The 23,979-nt window shown below is 50.6% G+C and overlaps 8 protein-coding genes across 8 annotated transcripts; 5 read left to right on the top strand and 3 right to left on the bottom strand.

Moving 5' to 3' along the window:
* Positions 1-476: 476 nt before the first annotated feature.
* On the top strand, positions 477-958 carry T310_1321 (Endo-1,3(4)-beta-glucanase; the record flags this gene model as incomplete). The annotated part of the gene is made up of 2 exons (XM_013475814.1): positions 477-639; positions 756-958. The coding sequence occupies 2 exons, from the start codon at positions 477-479 to the stop codon at positions 956-958; spliced, it is 366 nt and encodes a 121-aa protein (XP_013331268.1).
* A 1,002-nt stretch (positions 959-1,960) lies between these two features.
* Positions 1,961-2,896, top strand: T310_1320 (Carnitinyl-CoA dehydratase; the record flags this gene model as incomplete). Its single annotated transcript, XM_013475813.1, has 2 exons — positions 1,961-2,702; positions 2,874-2,896. 2 exons carry the CDS (start codon positions 1,961-1,963, stop codon positions 2,894-2,896), a joined length of 765 nt encoding a protein of 254 aa, XP_013331267.1.
* Positions 2,897-3,021: 125 nt separating this feature from the next.
* T310_1319 (uncharacterized protein) lies at positions 3,022-4,018 on the bottom strand (the record flags this gene model as incomplete). The annotated part of the gene is made up of 3 exons (XM_013475812.1): positions 3,022-3,132; positions 3,188-3,515; positions 3,579-4,018. 3 exons carry the CDS (start codon positions 4,016-4,018, stop codon positions 3,022-3,024), a joined length of 879 nt encoding a protein of 292 aa, XP_013331266.1.
* A 1,240-nt stretch (positions 4,019-5,258) lies between these two features.
* T310_1318 (Ankyrin repeat protein) lies at positions 5,259-8,778 on the bottom strand (the record flags this gene model as incomplete). The annotated part of the gene is made up of 8 exons (XM_013475811.1): positions 5,259-6,222; positions 6,319-6,347; positions 6,397-7,492; positions 7,556-8,030; positions 8,072-8,084; positions 8,316-8,405; positions 8,573-8,616; positions 8,697-8,778. The coding sequence occupies 8 exons, from the start codon at positions 8,776-8,778 to the stop codon at positions 5,259-5,261; spliced, it is 2,793 nt and encodes a 930-aa protein (XP_013331265.1).
* Positions 8,779-10,543: 1,765 nt separating this feature from the next.
* On the top strand, positions 10,544-12,248 carry T310_1317 (uncharacterized protein; the record flags this gene model as incomplete). Its single annotated transcript, XM_013475810.1, has 2 exons — positions 10,544-10,863; positions 10,925-12,248. 2 exons carry the CDS (start codon positions 10,544-10,546, stop codon positions 12,246-12,248), a joined length of 1,644 nt encoding a protein of 547 aa, XP_013331264.1.
* A 1,573-nt stretch (positions 12,249-13,821) lies between these two features.
* Positions 13,822-15,604, top strand: T310_1316 (alpha-galactosidase; the record flags this gene model as incomplete). Its single annotated transcript, XM_013475809.1, has 7 exons — positions 13,822-13,923; positions 13,985-14,117; positions 14,178-14,318; positions 14,387-14,476; positions 14,555-14,863; positions 14,935-15,119; positions 15,203-15,604. 7 exons carry the CDS (start codon positions 13,822-13,824, stop codon positions 15,602-15,604), a joined length of 1,362 nt encoding a protein of 453 aa, XP_013331263.1.
* A 710-nt stretch (positions 15,605-16,314) lies between these two features.
* On the bottom strand, positions 16,315-17,676 carry T310_1315 (RNA helicase; the record flags this gene model as incomplete). The annotated part of the gene is made up of 4 exons (XM_013475808.1): positions 16,315-16,334; positions 16,388-17,281; positions 17,336-17,590; positions 17,646-17,676. The coding sequence occupies 4 exons, from the start codon at positions 17,674-17,676 to the stop codon at positions 16,315-16,317; spliced, it is 1,200 nt and encodes a 399-aa protein (XP_013331262.1).
* Positions 17,677-17,936: 260 nt separating this feature from the next.
* Positions 17,937-23,550, top strand: T310_1314 (ATP dependent DNA ligase domain protein; the record flags this gene model as incomplete). The annotated part of the gene is made up of 5 exons (XM_013475807.1): positions 17,937-18,026; positions 18,086-19,482; positions 19,815-19,836; positions 20,006-21,249; positions 21,300-23,550. The coding sequence occupies 5 exons, from the start codon at positions 17,937-17,939 to the stop codon at positions 23,548-23,550; spliced, it is 5,004 nt and encodes a 1,667-aa protein (XP_013331261.1).
* Positions 23,551-23,979: the final 429 nt, after the last annotated feature.

Raw genomic sequence — 23,979 nt, 5'->3', positions numbered from 1 at the left:
CTCCGCGTATCGACTGTGATATCAGACGGCGTTTTCAAAAGCGGCGACGGAGGCGCAGTGGCGGTGGTGGCTGTGATTCTGGGGATATGACTGCCGTCAGTGCTGTACATCGTCATCAGGGTTTCTCTCACCTAAAATAAGACAACAAGTTCCATGGAAAGACCTTTGTCGTCGCTCGCTGACCAGACACAGATGATATCCGGGAAATAGGCTTTCCTCCGCCCACTGAATCGATGGCGGAGGCGAGACGAGATGATGTCAGTTGAGATCATAGCAGGATAACCACGCCATTTCAGCAAGAGACGACGGACAAAATGCTATATAAATGCGCAGGTTGAGGACCATATGGACGACTTTTCTGGTCCAGATTCAGATCGAGTATTGAATTGCCTTTGAGTTCTCCAGAAGTCTCAAATCACCCCAAACAAAACCACTTAAAAAAAAAGTGTGCTTCACGGCATTACCACATCTTCACCATGACTAGCAACTACAACTACGGCACCTACGGTACCAACCGCTACGGCTACGGCACCACTGGCACCACGGGCACCACGGGCTATGGCACGACGGGCTATGACACCACGGGCTATGACAACACGGGCTATGGCACCACGGGTTACGGGGCTACGGCACCACCGGGTACGGCACCACTGGGTACGGCTCGACGTACGGTACAACCGGCACGACCGATTCGTACGGCAATGCCAACCGCACCACCTACGACCCCGACACTGGTGCCTATGACCAGCACATAGACTACAACACAGACGGCACACGCCGCCACCATCGCGAGCAGATGGACGACACTGGTCGCTACTACCACCGCGACGTCGACAAGGACACCACGGGCTACGACAACACCAGCCGCGTGCACAAGGAGTACTCCAACCCCAACACGGGCACGTCCTACCACCGCGACACCACCTACGACCGGGGAGACACCTCCTCCACCTATTGAATTCTGATCGCGTCGTTCATGTGACGAGGCGGGTAGAAGAGTGGGAGAAGGCGCCTGTGGCAGTGGATGAGGTTTACTGCTGACAAGATGAAGTCTTCTCATTTGTGTACCCCACCAGTCGTGTACTTAACAGCCAAGAAATAAAATTCCCCATGACGTTAGGACTGGGACTTGTCAAGATTGCTGTTCGTTTTTGCTTTCCTAGTAGACTCAGCTTTGTACGGAGTAGTAGTATATGGTTTATTCCTGGGGGTACTCCAGCCTCGGCAAATTGACCAGTAACAGGGCAGAACAAGATCGAGTAGAATTCCCGGGTTTAGTTCCCTGAATTTAAAATTCAAAAATGCGCTATGAACAGGCTTAGGTATGTACTTAGGTAGGTTGCTGAATCTACCTAACACGTGATGAGACGGTAAATCCGGTTAGGCCAGTTCATTGACCTTGTCCTCGATGTCTAAGGCTGCAATGGATTCATTTCTTCGTAATGTCGATCAACGGGACGATTTCTCAGCCCCACTATTCCTGATCTTCACAGCAAAAACAAGTGATTAAGCTTTGTCACAAAGATGGCAGCAAGCTTAGAGCGAAAGGCGATGTGGAGCCCTTCTGGTCTCTGGTCCCGTCTATTTAGGGAGCAACTTAACTGACGCTAGTTGGGAGTATTTCCCCGCAATTTATCAACGCTACAGCGTGTAGCTGCATTATTTTTTGACTGCAGCAGCTTCTTCTTTTTACTCCTGGCGATTTGATTTCTTGCATTTTTTGTTTCTTCTATAGTCCTACATTTCCAGCATCGATCGCACTGGAGTTTCTCTGCTGATACTACTATATAGGTATATACAATTTACCGCATTAATTGAACTAAACCAGACACTACATACTACATTCTCGAAAGACCTGTTTCGTCTGTCGACATCGTCATGTCTCCTGTCATCCCTCCTCCTCCAACACCCACCTTCCTCAAGCTCTCCTACCCTGCCCCCCCGCGTCCTCCTCGTCACCATGTCCCGCGAAGAGAGCCTCAACTGCATGAACACCGCCGCCCAGTGGGAGATGGACGCCGTGTGGAAATGGCTCGACGAGGAGCCCACGCTCTCGGTGGCCGTGATCACGGGCGCAGGCAAGAAAGCCTTCTCCACCGGCGCTGACCTCAAAGAATGGAACAACTCCATGGCCGACGAAAACGCTGACCCAAGAAACCGTGTCGGCAACCGGCCCGCCTTCACCCCGCTCAGTCGCCGGCTGGGCAAGAAACCCGTCATCGCGGCCGTCAACGGCCTGGCCGTCGGCGCCGGCACCGAGTTCGTCGTCAACTGCGACCTGGTCGTCGCCGCCGAGAACGCGACCTTCGCCCTGCCCGAGGTCAAGCGCGGCGTGGCCCCCATCGGCGGGTGTCTGCCGCGACTCATCCGGACGATCGGGCTGCAGCGCGCGTCCGAGTTTGCGCTCACGGGCCGCAGCATCACCGCCCAGGAGGCGCTCGCCTGGGGGCTTGTCAACAAGGTCGTGCCGCAGGACGAGGTCGTCGCCGAGGCGGTGCGCTACGCCTCGCTCATCGCGGAGAACAGCCCCGACGCCATCATCTGCACGCGCGCGGGGCTGAGGCAGGGCTGGGAGACGGCTGCCGTCGAGCGCGCGGTCGATATCACGCTCGAGCGCGAATGGGCCGAGCTGCAGAAGGGCGAGAATATCCGTGAGGGGCTGCGCGCGTTTGCGGAGAAGAGGGCTCCTGTGTGGAGGGGGAGTAGGTTGTAAACGCATAGATTCTTTTTTCTTCTTGTTCTATAGATCTGCTTCATTCCTTTTCTGTTCCGTTATGTGTTTCGATCTCTTTCCTTGTTTTACTTCAGCATGTATATACGATACCTCGATAGCATTATAAAGATTTACTATATTAGACTACTAGCATGGTCAGCTACTTTCACGAAAAAACACTGAAGACAATAAACTCCAGCATTGCTTGCTATTTAGTCCATTTCGTCAAGGGTATACGTTATCTCATTCTCGTTATATTATCTACTCGTCGTCCAACTGCATAACATACATACGAATCCCCAGTACACCTACCAAGCAGAACACACACTATCCTGCACGGATGGAGGGTTGCTGGTGGCTTCACCCCAGTTGGCAGCTGCTAAAGCCTGCCCAGCCGCCGTGGAACGATCAGATCGGATCTACCAATCAGTCAGTCAGTCAGTCCTCAAAGTTTCTAGTCTGCCTGAGACATACGTAATACTTCGGGTCCACGTAGTACCACCAGTCGTCGCTGCGGAACGCATTGTCCGTCGACTGGCTGGCCGGGTCGTTCCAGCCCGTGTTGCGCGTGTCGAAGTTGGCGTGCTTCGACCACGACACGTACACCTTGGGGTGGTCCTGGTTCTGCACCCCGTTGGGGTCGCGCGCGTCGCCCGCGTTGATCTGGTCCGTCGTCAGCGTGTTCTGGATCGATCCCCACGCCAGGTTGTGGTAGCCGCTGTGCGCCGAGAGCAGCGCGCGAGACGGTGCCCAGTTGTTGTTGGCGTCCCGCGAATGGATGATGATGACGCGCTCCCAGTCGCTGTTGCACATACATATATCAGTCTTTGGTTCTCTTAAGTGAATAAGGATGGCTGATGCATACTAGTCATGGCCCGTGTCAATGAGATCCGCCACCTCCGCGCCATCCTTTTGATAGAACAGGTTGTACACCACCCGCACCTCCGTTTCGTTGCATCGCTCGTAGGTATAGTAGATTGGGAACGCCGGTCCCGGATTGCCAATGGGCACCCCCGGATTGCGGCAGTTACATCCCACGTCCGGATACTCGCACTGCGGCGCGGGAGGCGTCTGGTGCGCCAGGTCGTATGTGTCCGGCGTCGTGGGAGAGCCTCCAAACGCCCAGGTCGGGTAGCACGGTGGCTGGTCCATGGCCTGGCCGAAGAACCAGAGCGGAGCATATCGGTTGGCGAGGTCGACACCGCCGGCATTCAACAAATCCGTCATCTCATCATCAGAGATTGAGGTCACCGCAAGGGCCGTCGAGGCCATAGTGGCCAGCAGAGCTGCTGAGAGGACTCGCATGGTGGCAGCACAGTCGACTCAAACTGTAGTTGCTCGCAAATATCACTCCGTCTTCAGTCCTATTAATTCACAACAGCTCTAACCCGTCGTGAACAAAAGAAACAGAAAAGAGGAGGACGACAACCGGATATCCAGCCATTTTGTACTAATTGCGCTAGAATCATTGCTGCTTGTGATCGCCTAAGACGGGGTCGGCACAGGGGCACAAAATGGTCTGTGTACAGCAATGTAACATCGTCCCGTCCTGGAGGGTCCTAAGGATCTCGGCATAAGAAAGTCAATCACGGGATCAGATCAGTCCAGTCCAAATATGCAGTGTATGGAGTAAGATGGCATAGTGCAAGTTGAAAGAAGCAAGCAGTCCATCTTGGCTGACTCAGATGACTCTTCTTTTTCTGGCAGGCAAGTCCGCTGGCAAGGCACAGCGATGCATTGATGTCGAATGGACTGCCCACGGGATAAGATTGACAGGACAGGAGAATGCTGATGGCTTAACTCCCCGCTGTTAATTTAAGATTAGGTAGGCGTTAAAGCTTAGATCGACAGGCTGTCTGCCCCTAAAGCTTCGGCAATTCCCCAAAAGAGGTGGCTCGTCCGCTGCCAAGTCCCTGTCGGCTACGCTTGACGGCTGGAGCAGCAAAGGTGCAACGACGCACGGCCTCTGTCTGTAAATAGTTAGATTGGCGAGTAGAGACTAGAGAGAGCTGACTGCATACCGAACAGGGAGATGGATAAAAATACCGAGTCCAGACTGCGTGGTTCCTGATTAGATCCGTGATCATTTCCGATGACTGGAGCACGGGGCCAGAAAGACTTCCTCGCGCAGTCACATCGAGATGTCACCTTCCGGTTCAATCAGACCTAAAGATCTTGTGATTAAAAGAAAAGGAAGTGCTCACAGAATAAACTTCTGACATCGAACAAGTCTTCTATTTTCCCTTTCCTGTTGGCATCTGGAGTTCTGATAATTTGTGTTGTTTAAAGATGCACATGGCTGTTAGAAATAAGGAACAGTTTATGTGTTTGCCATATCGGAAGAAATAGGTTAAAAAATGCACCTAGAGAGTAGATGCTAAACACTACCCTTTACAAGAGTACGGTGAAAAAATATGGGTGAAGAGCCGCCTGGGAAGTAAACAATAAAAACTATATAGTAGGAAGTTCTGGGAATAGACCAGGTATTTCTCTCCTCAATTCAGTCGAGAAATGAGAGACCTGTAAGACTTGGGGTTGGTATGGTCTAGAGACAGTCATTGAACGAATCCACCGGCTGATATGTACCTGTAGAAGCTCTCAAAGCTCTGAAAACGTTCCAGGCGTCTCTCTTTCTACGACTGATATCCTCAAGGCGACAATGAAGTCCGCAGTCTCTGCAGAGTGGCGGAACGCTCCAGGGGAAGAAGCAATCCCTGCGGAAGAATATATGGTCCGTATCAAAGCAAAACTGTTCCCCACGTCCTGCGCTCTCCTCGTCATCGTCACTGCTGCATGTTTCCCAGTCGTCAGTTTCTTCGGGCAGGTCCTTGATTTCTTCAGTATCGGTTGTTGGGAGAGAGGTAGCGTCAAGCTCCTCTTCTAGCAAGGTATCTATAGCCGTAACTCCCGACTGTTCTATGGCGAGACACCACTGGAACCATGTGCGTGGGCTGCTTAGAGCAAAGTCTGACGGACTGTGTCCTGCCCAATCCAGCAGACTAGGATCGCATCCAGCTTGCAGGAGAATGATCAGACGGGCCACCAAGTAATCATCGTCTTCACCGACCGATTCCTCTTCAGGGAGACGCCATGTGGCAAATGCGATGGCGAGGTGCAGCGCATTTTCTGCAAAATCTGTAACAGCGTGCGGATTGGCTCCCCACTTCAGCAGTTCTCTGAGGATCACATAACCATGCCATCCTAGAACTGCGGTGTTGTAGAGTAGGGGAGTCAGTCCGTCGGCATTTCGGTGCTCGATATCCGTCCCGAGTCGAAGCAGCATCTCGATCAGGGCACAGATCTCATCTTCACTAATTATACGGGAACCTGCAAGTGAGCGGCTGACGGTAAAATGCAATGGGCTTCCTCCCAAAGAAGAGGCGTCTGGATTGCAGCCAGCTGCCGCAAACGCCCGAAGTAGCCTTTCCGTCGTGTCTTTCGGTATATTGTAGTCGCTATGCCTAAACCAGAATGCATTGCTGAAGTCGTATATTGCGTTTGCGCCGTCCCTAATGCAATGCCATCACTTTTAGTTAAGAGACAAGAAGGAATTGTTTGATTGAAATCGACAAGTTCATTGCCCCCGCGAAGAAAGAGATACTTACCAGCGACAGTTAACAGGGTCAGCGCCTTCCTTCAGAAGCAGTTCGCAAATCTCCACACGAAGGTGTACTGCGGCATACTGATCCAATAGAGTCCCGCCTCAGCGATGTGTACAGAGTCACAATGGGGATGAAATGAGGAAAGAAAGAAATACTGACCGATAAGATGCTTTCATTGTCTATATTGCGATCTCTTGGTGTGGCAATCCTCCTCCTGAGAAGATCACGTAGCCGGACGATATCATTATCCCGAACACACGTAAAGAGTGGGCTCAAAGAATCGACAACTGCGTAGGTAGAGATGTGCCGACAGATTCTTGGCTGTGGAAGCCCATGGTGAGCCCGTGAGAGTGAGACAAAGAGTCCGCTGTCAGCGATACCACGACCGGGCGCGAAGAGAACATAGAGCCGGGAGACTCTGTATTGGCCTGTGGAGTTTTCCTTCTCCCACTCTAGCCTGACGGAGAAATTGCCGACTGGAGTGTTTTTCTGGAGACACCGGTTGCTTGTCTTCCTGCTTGTGTATGCTTCGCTATTGGTCCTCCCATCAAGATTATGACTTATCGACAGAGGTGATGGGGGCGACGTAGAAAGTTCCGGGTTCCTCGCTATTGAACGACCCTTTTGCTTGCTAGATTTGGCTGCTCTTCGTGGAAATCTGGTGGCCGCAGCTGCAGCCTCATGACACGTGGCTAGCAGATCCTCGAATTCTGATCGGATCCATGTTGCATCCTCCACAGAGAGGACCATGCGGTCATGATTCCGAACCATGAATTGTAGCAATGCCTCCCGAAGTTTTGGTTTCAGGAGCATGAGAGGAAGCGTCGCACTTTGCAGCTTCTCTTTCTGGTTTTCCCAGCCATAGGAGACCGCGATTGTATCTCCACCCACTGCACGACCCATAGCCATGAGCTGCTCCGTCATCAAATCTAACTTCGCGTGTATTTGCATCTGAGATTCTATAATTGACTCGGAGGAACGTTCACATTCCTGCGATGCATTATTGATATCCGCCTGTAACCTGTATGACAGGTTCTGGAGACTAGCGTTTGTAGCAACTGTAAAATCCTTTAGACTGCGATCGAGTGATTGAAATCCAGCTTTTGTGTGATGGTCATAGGAGAACACGTTCCCTTTGATCGCATCAAGCTTGTCGGAGAGAGTAAGATCATTGAAGCTAGCGGAGAGCACCTGTATCAGCGCCACACGGATGATTCATTCAATACCTTGGACTAGTTACCTTCCGAGTATCAAAAGATCAACACAAAGCTGGGACTTGTATCTCTCCAGCCTTTCACACGATCGTCTAATCTCCCCATTCATGACCCAGGCGATATTCCCGACTAATCTTTGAGTAGTCTTTGTCCTTGTCCTTCCATTCTTAGTTCGATTCGTGTTGGCAATGATCTCAGAGAGGGTTGCGTATTCGACCTCTATTCTCTTGAGCGTCGAGGTGATACTACGCAGCGCGGAAGAGTCTTCAGAAGCAGTTGACAGTCGATCCAACCGTTTCTTGCAGCATTGTCTTGTACTCAATAGAATACCCTCAATGCCCTGTAGCTCGCCTTGTAGGTCTTTGATCTCCTTCGACGCATTCTTTACAGCCGCTATAAACCCATATATCTCCTTCCCCGCCCTGCACACTACATCAATGAGTCCGATGACAGCGGCTACGTTCGCTGTCGCCGAAAGAGGGTCAGCCATTCTGACAGTTGCTGTACAATCTCAGAAGCTAGCAGTCCTCATTGCTACTGACGTGTGCTAGGGTTCTATGGCAGGCAACGACAACCCGATGGGCAGAGAGGAAGGCTCCAATGCTGGGGACATTATAGCAGTACCGAGTTGATCTCTGGTCGAGAAAATTCTCCGGGCGCTTCTCTCGCATCATGTTGTCGCTCATGCGTTGGCCGTAGCGCCTAAGATGCGGGGCGTTAATCATGCAAGGCTGACTGGCTAACGAGGCTGAGCTTTCCAACTGAAACGCAAGCCTCGGCGCTTACAGCTGGAGATCTGAACCCAAGCTTCAAACAATGCGTCTCGACAAATATAGCCTGTTCAGCCTCAATCGAAATATCAAAATAGACACGATTCTTTTCATTTGGTCGGCAGTGGGAAGACATAACAACATTAATCGTATAAAATAATATATATATACAAATACATATCCATATATACATGAGAGCATCTACTCACAATTTCTGACCATGATCATCGAGCAAATCACTATGACTGTCTAACTCGGACCATTTGGGCTTACCGTCGAGGACTTCAACGACACGTCTGCTGTAAAAGATATGATGGCTGTATTCCAGTTAGCAAGCAGTGCAAAATGATATTCTGGAAACACAACGGATTCACCGACTTGACTTCAAACGCCTTACACCGTGTCAATTGTTCCCCATCGGTGCCTGCCAAATCGATCAGCTCCGGAAACACCAAGCACACGTTGCGACCTTCATCCATGATGGGCGAGTTGCAGTATGAGCAATACACCTTGCACGGCACTTTGTACACTTTTTGCATATCGTGGGACGAGTAGAAGGTCAACCAATCGGTGCCCCGGGTGAATCTGAGGTCAGTCTTGAGGAAGATCGCACACCATTGGAAGGGGGCCGCTATTAAGGCAGATAATTGATTAGCATGTCATGGAGAATTAGGATCTTTGTAGGAGCCTTAGTGCAAGGACATGTTCGTCCTGACAGATGATATGAGAAATCAAACGGACCATGAAGTGCCTGGCAGGCTCTGCAATGACAGAACTTGGCGGCCAAGGGCTTTTCTCTCTGAATCTGGTACTCCACCCTGCCGCAATGACACTTGGCCGTCCACTTGACGGGTCCGAATTCTTCCTTTTGGATCTGGTACGGGGCGCGATACTTCCACGCATCGTCTCCCGATTGTTCGGAACCAAAGGCAGAGGTGCCAGGATAGGGAAAGGGTATATGGTCCGAAGGAATGTCCTCCGCCATCTTCAATTTTGCCTGAATAGTATGTAATATGCTGTAATTGGAAACTTTTTCGTGATCCTCTTGGTGCGCTAGGAAGATTCGGGGAGGTTCACAGTACAGAGGTAGGGCCACGACGTGAATGATATGGAGGATTGTAGCCCGGAAATTGCCAACAGAGGCTGAGTTCACGAAACATTGGATCACCAAGACTCTTCTTGTCCTTTCTATTCAAAGATATCTCGCAGGGGAAGTCCAGTCAACAGATGAGCCTTTGCGCGGAGCTGCTTCATGACGATGATGTCATGTCGATGCATTCAGGCACGAAACAGCATCCATGGATCAGGATCAGCTCTGCACGTGGGATGGGAGGTTATTTGGATGATCCATCCAATCTTCTATCGAGTCCACCGGCCTTTTGGGTCGCAACCCCAACAGACCATTGTTAGACTTCGTGTCGCACAACTTGGGAAAATGGGAAATGATCTGAAGAATGGATATCTCGAGGTCGCTTCATTGCTGATGGAGGGTGTACTCCGTAGTGCCGTGTCCATCCACATGACTGGCACGTGAGTCAGGAAAGACGGACTGCATGGAGCAGCCCATCAGCTTTTTGCGATTAATAATTGACTCTTCATTCGCTCTTCACTCCACTTCGTGGATGCAAGCAGAGAGATATCGGAGAGAGATATCGGCTCCGAGTAACGATTCGTGGTGTGCATTGGATCGTGGATGCAGGCCAAGACTGAGATCTGCGATGAGCAAGACTGGACTATGCAGCAGGCTCGCAGTTATCAATCACTAAACGAGAACGAGGGCACAGTGCTAGAATATAGATGAAACAACGCAAGAGAACTAAGTATAGTAATATTTAATAATAATCAGGGCAGATAACTATCCGCGTCCATCCCTGCCGTAAGCGCTGACAGGTCCAATGGCTGTGGCGGTGGGCGAATCCGATCGTCTCCTGAACCCCCGCACTCCAGCCCAACAGAGGCGCCAAGGGTGATCCCTTTGTTGTCGGAGGCTATCCAGGCTTGTGCGTCTCCATCTGGAGCTGCAGCCGCCTTGCCTATGCAAGTGTGAATGAAATGGATACAGACGGCTGTCCTGCCCGCCTTTTTACCATGCCAGCCGCCTCCCTCGCTGATGGCGGGACCCAGCCAGCACCTGAATGAATAAAGAGCACAACCACCGCCGTCCTCACGGGATTCACACATTCCTCCCTGCTTTTCTCTCCATGCAGCTCTGCAGTCCCTGTAGTCGGTCGGGACACGCTGACCATGCGATTCCTGAAGCACATCCGCGACCGCTCCCGCAACAAGAGTGCGGACCTGCGCAATAGCAATCACCACCATGGCAGCCCTGGACATCCACGATCCTCCTCCCTATCGCCACCACCAGGTCTCGACTACACCAGCCGACTTCCCCACCATGTCCTCGCCAAGATCTTCTCCTACGTCTGTCCTCATGCGCTCGATGATTCCTACAACTCGTCAGAAGAGTCCATGACCGAGAATGGGTGCATGCTGTGTGACATGCGCGACCTCGCGCATTGCGCTCTGGTCTGCAAGCGTTGGTTCCACCAGGCACAGCCATTGCTGTAAGTTTTCATTGAATCGTCTACGCATGCCAACATGCTGAAGTATAGCTGCTCCTCTCAGCTACCGGCATGTCCGGATCGACCCGGTCCACTACTGCGAACTCGAGCTCGAGCTCGCCGAAAGACGCAAACATCGCTCATTCTTTGACCGCAACGGAGAGCCAGTCGATGTCCCTAAGATACGACTGATGCTGTTTATGAGGACCGTGAGAGAGTCGCAGAAACTGGCCAACACAGTCCTCTCACTGCGGATGCCGTACATGACACGAGAAGCAAGCAAAGCAGAACTCGCGCGGACAGTGTCAGTCTTGCCAAATCTGCGTTACGTGGACCTTCCGTCCGGCTTTTATAGTGACGATGCGTCATCCTACACCTTGAAACAGGAGTTGATGGCTCGATGTCCAGACATACGGAGGATGCGATATGCGCATGGCTCGGAAGGGAGCTTTTCGCGTCTTCCCGGATCGCAGCTCTGGGTGAATCTGGAAGTCCTCGAGGTGTCAGGTTTACAGGGCGAGGAGAGCATGCTGCGCATGGCGCTTCATTCCTTCCCTGCTCTACGGAGCTTGAAACTGGAGGATCTTCCGTGGTTGGGAGATTCAATTTTCGCCCCGATTAAGACCCTGCCTCCGTTTCCACCACTTCAGCAGCTGACTCTCCACAACATACCAAATGTCACGGCGAGCGGGCTCGCCAGCTATCTCTGTGTACCGAAGAATCGAGATACCCTGAATAATCTGACCGTATCCAACACTGGGGTGCTTCCCCAGTCGTTGCACATGGTCCTTTCGAAAGCGCCACATCTGCAACACGTATCCATCTTCCAGGATGTAGACCGGTCTTTCCCCGTGGAGAATGTTCCTCCTCTATCCTCCAAAAGTCTGAAATCGATGCATTATGAAATCACGTCCGAAAATCAGTCGTACGGTCTGCAGCCGGTCTCAGCGTCCTATTATACGTACCTGATGTCCTCTCTCCTGTCCAACTCGCTCCCGGCTCTGCGCAAACTCTACGTTCGCGACGCCGGTTTCCCCGAGACCTTGCTCCTGAGTCCACCCCCACGCCTCTTCGGCGGCGGTGAGAGCGGGCCTCGACCGAGAAGAATGGGGTTGCAGCAGCCCCTGTCGCTATACAGCAAAGGGATGGACGAGTTGGAGTGGAATTATACTCACTTTGAGCCTGAGGCGACAGGTCGACCGAGCACCCCGACTCGACCGGCGAGTTTGCACGAGGCGCAGCTCAGCCCGAGTTGGGGTGGAGAAGCTCGAAAGAGCATGATTGTTGGGAATGGGTTTGGAGGGTTCTTGGCGGTTCCTGTCGACGAGGGACGGCCGAAGAGCAGTGGTGGATACAGACGAGACAGCAAACATGACTTGTGGAGATAGCAGTATGACTGCAGCAGAATGAGGATCTGCCTGTGAAATCAGTCTGATCATATGTATGGATACACCGTCAATATTCGGATATACCCAGGGAAATAAATTTACTTCGGGGTTTGTGCAACGACTATCAGACAGAAATCAGAATGCAATCAGCATAACCTAGCATACCTGCTGTTCTAGCAAGCCAAAAACCGTAGGCATGGATATCCGTCAAGACTCACACTGAATCTATTCAGTCTGTAGTTAACAACCATTTAGCCTAACCGCCCCTGATTCCAATGTCCCAAGTACAGTACATACATACATTTTATCTACCTTACCTAGAAGGTATTGTAATGTATCCATGTACATACATACATAGGTTCCTACATGGACCCTGGCTTAGGTATGTACTGTACTGTACATACCTAAAGTTTGATGACATTTAACTTTCAGCATGTGGCAGCAGAAAGAAAAGCCCATGCGTCATATTTTCCACCATACAGAGTTGAATACATAACTCAGATACTAGGTACTGCCGAGATACTTACTGCCCGAATGCAACGTTGAAGTACGGCGAGCTACTTAACCTATACGGACTGTACGTACGTAACTTCCACAGTTACTGATTCGATTCACAGAATTAATTAAGTAATTAATTAATAATGATTTCCTCGGTGTTTAAGATCGGGTCTTGACGCCACTGATGCTCTGTTAACGCCACTGGAGCTTCTAATTTCTATGTGTGTCTGATCTCTATGTACTGTACAGTACGTACGTAACATCTTCACAAACTGATTATATGTATTTTCTTTTCTTCCTGTGGTTGTCTGTGCCTATGTCTGTGTCTCTTTGTTTGCTTGTCTATCATAGAGAGCTACAGGAAAAACCGTATAATCAAAGACTTGGTCACGACAAGAGCCGTATTACAGTAAAAGTAAGAAAGCAGGAAAGCAGTCGATTATGTAAAGTACAGTAAGCACATGTCCTCTATGTATGTACTACTCGGGCCGTACTCCGATACCCTCGTACATATGTCCGTGCGAGCGACGATCTCCTGCCTTCCTAGGTATTAGAATTTCCCCGCATCTCGGAGTAATTTAGCATTTAGCATTATTATCCGCTGTCTGTTTACTTATGATGTAGCTGGGGAGGGGGGCCCATGTGTTACTCCATATAGCAGCTGATTTATTCCGTTCGTATCCTCCACATGGCAAAATCTTCCATTATTGGCACATAAACCCTGCCCAAGAGATGGGAAGATATTGGATGAGGGGTGCGAGTGGAGTGGTGGAGTTATTTACCTTGATCAGATATAGTCATACATACATCTACCTAGGTACATGCCCATGCGAGTATATCCAATAGTAAGGTACAGACACGAGAATAGGAGTATTAATTTAAAACAAGCAATATTCTTTTTTCTATTCCCCGCAATTCTAGCTAGTTCTAGATTGCTAGAGTACATACCTATATATATATAGGCATGGAGAGCTCTGCTTGATCTGATCTCCTCTCTTCGAGTGTCTGCCCATTCATCAAAGTCCAAGTTGAATTGGCTTACTTCCTTGACAGCACTCAGACTTGCCTACTTACCATGCTTTATCGTGCTACTACTACTGCTGCCGCCGCCGCGGCGGCAGCGTTATTACTGTCTCCATTGCCAGGAGTCGAGGCCCTCGTGAGGCCTGATGGAGTGGTATGTTTCCTGAGTCTAAATACACATCCGTATCCGTGCATGGCTAACCTGGATCTGTTAGGGAAAACTACCTGCTCTAGGCTGGAACTCGTGGAACGCATTCGGCTGCCACATCGACGAGGAGAAAATCCTGACTGCGGCAAACCAGATTGTCAACCTTGGTCTGAAGGACCTGGGGTATGAATACGTGAATAGTGAGTCCAGTCCCCTTCCCCCAACTGGGTTCTATACTGACGTATGCAATCAATCGATAGTCGACGACTGCTGGTCCGTCAAGAGCGGCCGCAATGCAACGACTGGCCGGATCATGCCTGATCCGACCAAGTTCCCTGACGGCATCAGCGGTCTTGCGGACAAGATCCATAATCTAGGGCTGAAGATTGGGATCTATAGCAGTGAGTTGCAAGATTGCCATTCGACGGACTTCTTCAGGGTAGCTGATATTGATGACATTAATTTCTAGGCGCCGGATGGACAACCTGCGCGGGCTATCCAGCCAGTCTGGGAAACGAGACGATTGACGCAGAGACGTTTGCTGAATGGGGGATTGACTGTACGATATCACCTTTCTTTCTTCCTCTTGAACCAAGATTCTCCAAGATTCTCTACTGACCACTGGACGGAAAAATAGATTTGAAATACGACAACTGCGGCGTCCCCCCCGACTGGCAGGATCAATATTCGTACTGCGTCCCAGACTCAGGCAACCCTGCCACAAACCCCAATGGCACCTGTCCCAATCTCCAGAACCCCGCGCCGCCAGGATACAACTGGAGCACGTCCAAGACGGCGGAGCGGTACCGCCGGATGAGAGACGCCTTGCTGGGCGTGCAGGGCAAGCGGACGATCCTCTTCTCGCTCTGCGACTGGGGGCAGGCAGATGTGAACGAATGGGGAGCGCAGACGGGCAACTCGTGGCGCATGTCGGGTGATATTTCTCGTAAGAACGCCCTGTTATAGTACGGCAAATTTCTTGGAAACAGTCATGGCTAATACCTCTACTTCGTCTAGCCAACTGGCATCGCATCTCCACCATCGCCAACCTCAACAGCTTCGAACTGAACTCGGTCGACTTCTGGGGCCACAACGACCCGGACATGCTCGAGGTCGGAAATGGCAATCTGACGCTGGCCGAGAACCGGGCGCATTTCGCTCTGTGGGCGGCGATGAAGTCGCCTCTGATCATTGGGACGGCGGTATATCCATCCCCCATTCCATCCATATATATACGGACAAACAAAAAAATATCATGCTAACATATTTTTTTTGTTACTCACAGCTCGACACAATCAGCCAAGACCACCTCTCCATCCTATCAAACAAATACCTGCTGAAATTCCACCAAGACCCGCAAATCGGCCGCCCCGCATACCCGTACAAATGGGGGTACAACCCAGACTGGACGTTCGACCCCTACCACCCGGCCGAGTACTGGTCCGGGCCGACCTCGAGCGGCGACGTGCTCGTTCTGATGCTCAACACCGAGGACGGGCCTGCGAATCGCACTGCGGTGTGGAGTGAGGTGCCCGAGTTGAAGGGTCGGACTAATAATGGGAGAAGTACCGGATTCCAGGTCACGGATGCTTGGACGGGAAAGAGTCTAGGCTGTGTGAAGGGTGGATACAGTGTTGAGCTTGAGAGTCATGATGTTGCTGTGTTGGTCGTGTCGGGTGAATGTTGAGTTAGTTCGTGACCTGATGAGATGTGCGTAGCCAGGGCTGGAATATAGTATAGTATTGTAAAGCATGTACCATCCATATCAAGTCATGCCAATAATTGATCAATTTCACCTACTTACGATCAACTACGAACAAACATCACATTGAGCTGAAAGAAACCCATATTCATGCGAAATCATGAGGATACAAACAATAACACCAAGATAATAGCACATTGTCATAAAAAGAAAGGGCATTTATTCACCTGTTTTCCCCGTCCAATTGAGTTTTCATGCCTGGAGCTTTGCTTTCTCCGAATGCACTGCACTGCTCTACCTCATCCATCCCATCCACCTGAGACAGGATTGATGTGCTGGGTATCAAGGACTGGAAAGCTGCGGACTCCGTACAGTACAAAAAAAATGTCGTGGGTATGTATATTTCATTCTGGCTGCTGTTTGCAAATCGAATATCTGACGGTCAGGTCTTGTCAGTTACGTTTGCCTTATTTTGAAAAATAAAAATTACATCAATTCCAAGATGCAACCACTCACTCTTTAGGTAATGCCCCCATATCCTCCACGCTGTTCCTGACCCTGTTCATTGCATGCGACTCGGAAGGTTCCATGAAGCATTCCTATCGCCACGAACGCTGCTGGCGCGCTGGCACGCAGCGGGATAGAGAGCCGTCACCGAAGGTATAGCGCGTCGAAAATCAACTACGTGACGTAAATTATGACAGGAGATCGGCAACTACATTCGTTAGTATCACTGAGCACGCAGAAGACTAATGATAAAGGGCATACCGTTCATCGGCATCTCATCGATCTGAGTAGAGTAGTAAAGCTCAATGTCACGGAGGATTCTCACGTCCTCGCTCGTAACAAAGTTAATGGCAACACCCTTCCGGCCGAACCGACCGCTTCGACCGATTCTGTGGATGTAGTTCTCACGGTTGCTGGGCAGATCGTAGTTGATGACCAGAGAGACCTGCTGCACATCGATACCACGGGCCCAGACGTCGGTGGAAATGAGCACACGAGAGTTGCCCTGTCGGAAATCCTGCATAATACTGTCACGCTCCTTCTGCGGCATCTCGCCGTGCATGCTGGAGACCGTGAAGTTCGCCTCGCGCATCTTATCGGTGAGCCAGTCGACCTTGCGACGGGTGTTGCAGAAGATGACGGCTTGAGTGATAGTTAATGTATCGTAAAGGTCGCACAGTGTATCGAACTTCCACTCCTCTTTCTCAACTGCAATAAAGTACTGTTTGATACCCTCCAAGGTCAATTCATCACGCTTGACCAGGATGCGCACTGGATCCGTCATGAACTTGGTGGTCATGTCGAGGACATCGTACGGCAGGGTGGCCGAGACGACCACAACCTGCGTCGCAGGTGGAAGATAGCGGTACACGTCGTAGATCTGTTCGCGGAATCCTCGGTTCAAGAGCTCATCAGCCTCGTCAAGAACGAGCATCTTAATGTTCCGAGTCCGCAGATGACGACGGCGAATCATGTCCGCCACTCTCCCAGGGGTACCCGAAACCACATGCTGGCCATATTCCAGTTTTCGGATGTCTTCGCCCACGTTGGTTCCACCAATGCAAGCGTGGCATTGTACGTTCATGTAGTCGCCAAGGGCCATGATAACGGACTGGATCTGAGTCGCAAGTTCGCGGGTGGGAGAGAGAACGAGAGCTGGAAAAATTTCGTTAGGACAGGACAGACATAAAACAAGTACTGACGACATACCTTGAGTTTCGCGAACAACGGTGTCAATCACCTGAAGGATACTGATCGCGAACGTCGCCGTTTTACCAGTACCGGATTGCGCCTGGGCGATGGTGTCGCGACCTTTGCAAATCTGCACAATAGCGCGGGACTGCACCGCAGAGGGCGACTCGTATCCATACGCATAGATGCCACGAAGAAGATTCTCCTTCAGGTGCATGTCCTCGAAGGTGGGAGCCACCGTGACCTCCTTCGAGGTCGTAAACTCCAGCCGTTCTGGTCCAAGTCAGTACGCGAGTCGGGGAATAAGGGCAATCTGCATCATCCTCACCATCTGCGCGTCGGTCAATTCCGTCAGCCATGATGAGCGCTCTTCTCCGTCGCGAAACAGCCTGAAATTGACAAAAATTAAAAGAATGTCGGCTCTTGCTGTCCTCCTGGAATCCTGCGTGTCGCGCTGACTTTTTGTCTGGTTCCTTGGCCCGAGCGCCACCGGCTATCATCACGTGACCATCCTCCAGAAAAGCTCTAGCTAGCGGTAATAGAGGACCCTCCGCATCGAGTGGCCAAAAGTCAACTGCAGTGAGCTTGCGCCGAAAGTGACGCACTCGACAGATCCAACATGTTGCTCGAAGATCAACGGTTAATCCATGAGGATCTAGAGCGGTTGGAGCAGGGGATCGCTGATCGCGTGGCTGAGGAACCGCGAAATGTACGTCCCGACCAAAACGAAATCTACCAGTGCCATACTGACAATATATGACCTCGCAGATTCGCGAACGATTGGCGCGTGATCATCAGATCGCTGGGTTTTTGAACCGTATTGAAGAGCAGTCGAGAAGACTATTAGACATCTACAAAGATGCCGAGGGTCTCAGGGCGGCGGAAGTGCAGGCCATTTCGACAGGCGACCCGTTTGAAGAATTTTACAAGCGCCTAGAGGAGATCAAAGACTTCCATAAGAGGTACCCGAATGAGCCGGTAGAGAATCTCGAACGAGCCTACAAGCGGCGGAATCCCCCAGAAGGCGAGCCTTTCCTTCCCGACATCGATTCCATGTTCACTGGCGAGGAGGCGTACGGACAGTTCCTGGATCTCACCCAGCTGCATGAGGAGTATCTGAACCTGCCGGGCGTCAAACGACTCACCTATATCCAATATATTGACATGTTCGATATCTTCACACCGCCTCAGCTCCCCATCAAAAGGAGCAACAAGTTGTCAGACAAGTACTTTAAGTACGTTGGCGACTTGGCGGCATATCTGGAAAGTTTCATCAAGCGGGTGAGGCCCTTAGAGGACCTGGACAAGCTCTTTGCTAGCTTCGATGAAGAATTCGAGAAACAGTGGGCCGCAAACGAGGTTCCAGGCTGGGGTGTAGAATCTGTTCCGAATGGCCCTGTTGGACCGAAAACCGAAGGGACTGGACAAGGGATCTGGTGTGCAGATTGTGAAAAGGAATTCTTGAATGAGAATGTCTACAAAAGCCATCTTAACGGCAAGAAGCACATCCGTGCCGCAGAAGCTAAGAAGGCCAACGGAACTTCTCAGACTGCTCTTACAAAGCCTGTATCTGCTGTCGATGCTTCACTGAAGTCGCTGAAAGAACGGGCAGTCGCCGAACGTGAGCATCGGATCCGATCACTGGCGAAAGCGCTTCAGTCGGAGCGTCAAGCCACACGAGTCAATGTCGAGCGGAAGCAGGGTATGACGGAGCGAGAGCGCCAAATGGAGATCGAGGCTCTGATGGCGGAGGAACCCTCAGCAGGGGGTCGCCGTGACGATGAATCGGAGAGTGAGGGAGAAGAGAAGATCTACAATCCGCTTAAGTTGCCGCTTGCCTGGGACGGCAAGCCCATTCCATACTGGCTCTACAAATTGCACGGGTTGGGCGTGGAGTTCCCCTGTGAGATCTGCGGTAATTTCGTGTATATGGGTCGCCGCGCTTTTGACAAACATTTCGGAGAAGCAAGGCACATCTACGGTTTGCGGTGTCTGGGAATCACCTCGCAAACCAACCTGTTCCGCGAAATTACCAAGATCGATGATGCCATCAGACTGTGGGAGAAGCTCGAGAACGACCGCAAAAAGGAAAGAGAAGAACGCGAAAATGTGGTACAGATGGAGGATGCCGAGGGTAATGTCATGCCAGAGAGGATTTATAACGAGTATGTCCCTTGTTATTTCCTTTCAAGATGGGACCATATGCTGATGCTTGAACAGTCTGCAAAAACAGGGAATTCTCTGATCAACGGTTGTATAGTTGCTTCCCACACTATAGTCATCTTGCCCTCTGCCCGGTTATGCGTGTAGTTGTGTGGGATACCTTGGAGTTCGGCGTCCAGATTCTTTATGCTTTCACATTAATGGTTGGGCTTTGGAATTGGGGAAACTCGGGCTTGTGGATGCATCGTAATTATGAGCAGCGCTGTTATATGTAACAGAAATGTATTTTAAAACGAATAGATTTCTGCATTTCACTACTACTACCATTATTCAGTCTGGTGGCAGTTCCTTCTGTAGTAATATGGATCACGTGTTTTCGTGAACCATGGACGCGGCTGGGTCTAGCCATACTAACACGTATCGCGTCAGTCCCCTGCCCCTCCTTTGCAAATCTGTGTTACTCCCTTCCTAGTCATTTTCGTCATTCGAATACTTTCTGAGCGCCAGTATCGTTTTGGTGTATAGCTTCAGCCATTGGCGTCGTCAGTACGCATTGGAGTATCAACATCTAATCATGCTCACCCTGCTATATGTGACTGTTCGAGATCAAGCGATGGGATGGGTTTCAACTTCTCCTACTTGTGCGATCTTCTCTCCAGTCTCGAGGATAATCAATATTTGAAAGCTTCGACTGCCGCAAGGACCAGCGATCCAGATATTCGTACCGTGTCTAATTGGTTTCGTAACCATTCAAAGCGGATCCATGCTCACGATACAGATCTGCTGGCCTTCCTCTCCTGCCTCTTTCCCGAAAGGCGAACGGACCGTGTCTACTGGTTGCAGCATGCCTCTCTGGCCAGAGTAATCGCTCGTTGCCTACTTCTGGGTGTCTCCAGAAGGGAAGAGCTTGACCGTTGGCGACAAAGTGGGGGAGAAGACCTGGGTCAATGTGTCGAAAATGTAATGCGCCAAGCGGAGAACCAAATTCTCCCCGGCCAGGAGGTCACAGTAGAAGAGATTGATGATGCACTCAATCGAATCGCATCTCGATGTCGATTTTCTGGCCCTCGAGTTCGCAGACAGCATACCGCCGTCGACGTTGATGAGGCCCTTGGATCCCTATACCGAAGGTTGAACGGTCGGGACGCAAAATGGCTCACTCGGATGATATTGAAGTCATACTACCCGGTTGTGCTGCCTGTCGATTTTGTGCTGAGGAACGTCCATTTTCTCCTTCCGCATCTGCTCCTCTTTCAGGACTCGTTGGAGGCAGCCGTGAATTTGCTGAAAGGAACTCCCTTGAGGCTCTTTCCACCACGTGCACAGCCAGACGTGGTGAAGATCCTCAATGAAAAAGCTCTTGAACACCTGGCCCCGCGAGTTGGCATCAAGATAGGGCGTCCAGAGTTCTATAAGGCTAGGAGTATCAAGCATTGCTGCAAGATGATAGGACGACGCCGGATGAGTCTCGAAAGGAAGTACGACGGAGAGTATTGCCAGATACACATCGATCTGTCGAATCCACAAAACTTTATTCGCATCTTCTCCAAAAGTGGCAAAGACTCCACTGCTGATAGGGCGGGCATCCATAGTATCATAAAACAGTGTCTTAGAATCGGGGAGCCTGATTGCAAGTTCTCGCGTCACTGCATTTTGGAGGGCGAGATGCTCGTATGGAGCGATAAGGATGGACGGATCCTCGAGTTCCATAAGTTGCGCAAGTTCATAACCCGATCTGGTGTATTTATTGGGGCGGATTATGATTCTCAGTAAGTGTGCGGAATATCCAGAGTTGATCAGTCATGAGCTGACTGCCTAGACCAAAACCGTATGAACATCTGATGATAATGTTTTTCGACATCCTCCTGCTGGATGACAATGTCTGCCTGTCCCAGCCACACAGAAATCGTCGCCTATTGCTGAAGGACACAATCAAGGTAATACCTGGACGTGCTGATATCGCTGAACAAGAGATCATTGATTTTTCACGTCCTGATGGTCAAGAACGACTTCGAAGGGCCTTTTCTAGAAGTATTGCTGAGCGATGGGAGGGATACGTCTTGAAAGCATGCGACGAACCGTACTTCGCCATCCTCTCATCAGACACGGATGACGGATTTTGCCGTTGGATTAAGCTCAAGAAAGACTACATTCCTGGTCTAGGTGACACTGCTGACTTTGCTCTCATTGGCGCAAGATATGAGTCCAGGGATGCTGCGGCCTTGAAGCACATTAGAAATCTGTCTTGGACACACTTTTATATTGGCTGCCTGGAGAATAAGAGTGCTGTAAAGCAATTCAGTGCGAGACCAAAGTTTCGAATTGTCGATGTGATCGGCCGTCAAAGTCTGAATGCAACGGACATGCAAGTTCTGAATCACTGGGGTCAGTTCTATGCATGCGATCCAGATTACAACTCCACGTTTGAGATACACACTATCCACACAGAGCTGTCAAACATGGACGTTGTCTTTAAGACGCCATTTGTGGTGGAGGTGTTAGGAAGTGGGTTTGACAAACTATCGAACACACAGTATTTCACACTGCGTTTTCCACGCGTCTTGAAGATCCATTGGGATCGAACATATGAAGAAACAATCTCTTTCTCAGAGTTGCAGGATCTAGCAGAGAAGGCTCGTTCTGTATCTGCAGAAGAGCTATCACAGGAAGATGCATTCTGGTCTGAACGGATCAAAGCAGTGGATGGGAAATCAGATTATATCGTGGATAAATCCCAGAGCAGCGCTACGACTAGCCCTAGATCTACATCAACAATGCTATCTCCGCAATCAGGGCAGAAAACAGTCGGATCAAATGTTCCTCCGCCTCTGCCTGCCACAGAAGTTATATCACATGTCCAGGTACCTGCTATCAAACAGCATAAACAGCACTCACAACACTCTCTTGATGATGCAACGCGACGCGCCACAAAGCGACGCGTCTCATCACATAAAGGGGATGTTGTTGTCCCACGGTTGTGCAAGAAACCCAAGGTCTTCACCATACCCACAGGTGCCATTCCAATCTTCATCGATAGCACCCAGGCAACATCACCAACTCCACAAGACCTTGACGACTCGAGCCGCTTCTTGAAAGATCTTGGCGGCAATATGTCGTCTCAACAGAGCGGTGCTGTGCCAAATGAAATGAGTACAATCAATCCTAGTTCAGTCTCCTCTGTCCAAGATGAAAACCAGGTCAAGGATGTTCATAGAAAAGAGGACTCGGTCCCAGAGAAAGCACCTCCGGTCCAAGAGAAAGCACCTATCGAAACTGAGGCCGTCATGTCCTTGGGATCTGACGAGCAGGAGGAAACAGTGATCGCAGAGGAACGCTCGTCAAATGAAAATATCGAATCGAGTCAAGCAACCTCGACGTTTCCTGAAGAACAAAAGCATCCAGAGATCGACCTCCAGTCGCCTCTCGTGACTCTTCCGGTGTACTGTGGAAAGTTCTTCTTTGCCAACCCTCGTCAGATCGAGAATATCTTCCGCGGACATGCCCGGGAATTTACATTTGCTGTCTGCCACTTCGTCGAGTCACTTGGGTTTCCTCGTTACAGGGATGCACTCATGAACTCAAACCCCGACGCTGTGGCCAAGGATATTGCCCTTGGCATTGTCCTGGTCGACTCTCGAGCCAAGGTCAGTGTTGTCGCCAAGGAAATCTTTGAAGTGGGCAACGAAGTCGCGAACACCATCAAGTCCGGCTGGCCAGAGCTCCCATCCAAGGGCAAAATCTTCTTCCTGAACTGGCACATCCTGCAAGCCGGGACCGGCGTCGAAGACCGCAACTGGTGTCTGAAATCTCGCTGGGCGGAAGTCGCTAAGAGCTGTTTCCAGGCCTGCATCTCTTGGGGCTACGGACTGCCGGCAGATGTCGCAGAGCGGAGGAAGATCGAAGCAAGCCGAGTCCGTCTGGATGACGAGGACCGTGACCGGCTAGTCGGCACCGATGTGATCACTCTTTGGGATTACAAGGAGCTGGAGATTCTGGGCGAATTCGTTTCGATCGAGCCTCTGATTCACGTTTCGGGGAAGAAATACGAGGATACTCGGTTCTACACTTGAATGACGACCGCAGACGAGAGCAGCATGCGAATGACAACTATGCAGTTATGACTTAATGGTTACGACTGACGACTGATGTCTTTGTTTTACTCGGTATTTTATGCACCAGACTGGTCAGGATGTTTTACCACTGCTCACAGGCTTGGCACGGAGAAGGTGGATTTGGCTGTGACTGCTATTATCACTATGGAGTTGGTCTGGGTTCGGTCTGGGTTTGGTCTGGGGTCCTTCCTTTCTTGTTCCATGCTTGTACGATAGGTTTCAGCTTTAATAAGTAGCAGCAATGATCACAATGATGCAGTTTGAGACAGTCAAATTACTGTTGCCTATGGAGAACGGGAAAAAAAAAGAAATCCAGAGAAATGTCCTGCTTATGTGCTCCGTCCACTAATGTATGCATGCAAATACGCTAATTAAAGGTGATGGATA

The sequence above is a fragment of the Rasamsonia emersonii genome (assembly GCF_000968595.1).
Source record: "Rasamsonia emersonii CBS 393.64 chromosome Unknown ctg1118621759984, whole genome shotgun sequence".
In the NCBI taxonomy this organism is placed as follows: Eukaryota; Fungi; Ascomycota; class Eurotiomycetes; order Eurotiales; family Trichocomaceae; genus Rasamsonia; species Rasamsonia emersonii.
Note: the sequence above shows the minus strand (reverse complement) of the source record. Positions and strands in the feature narration are given on the sequence as shown.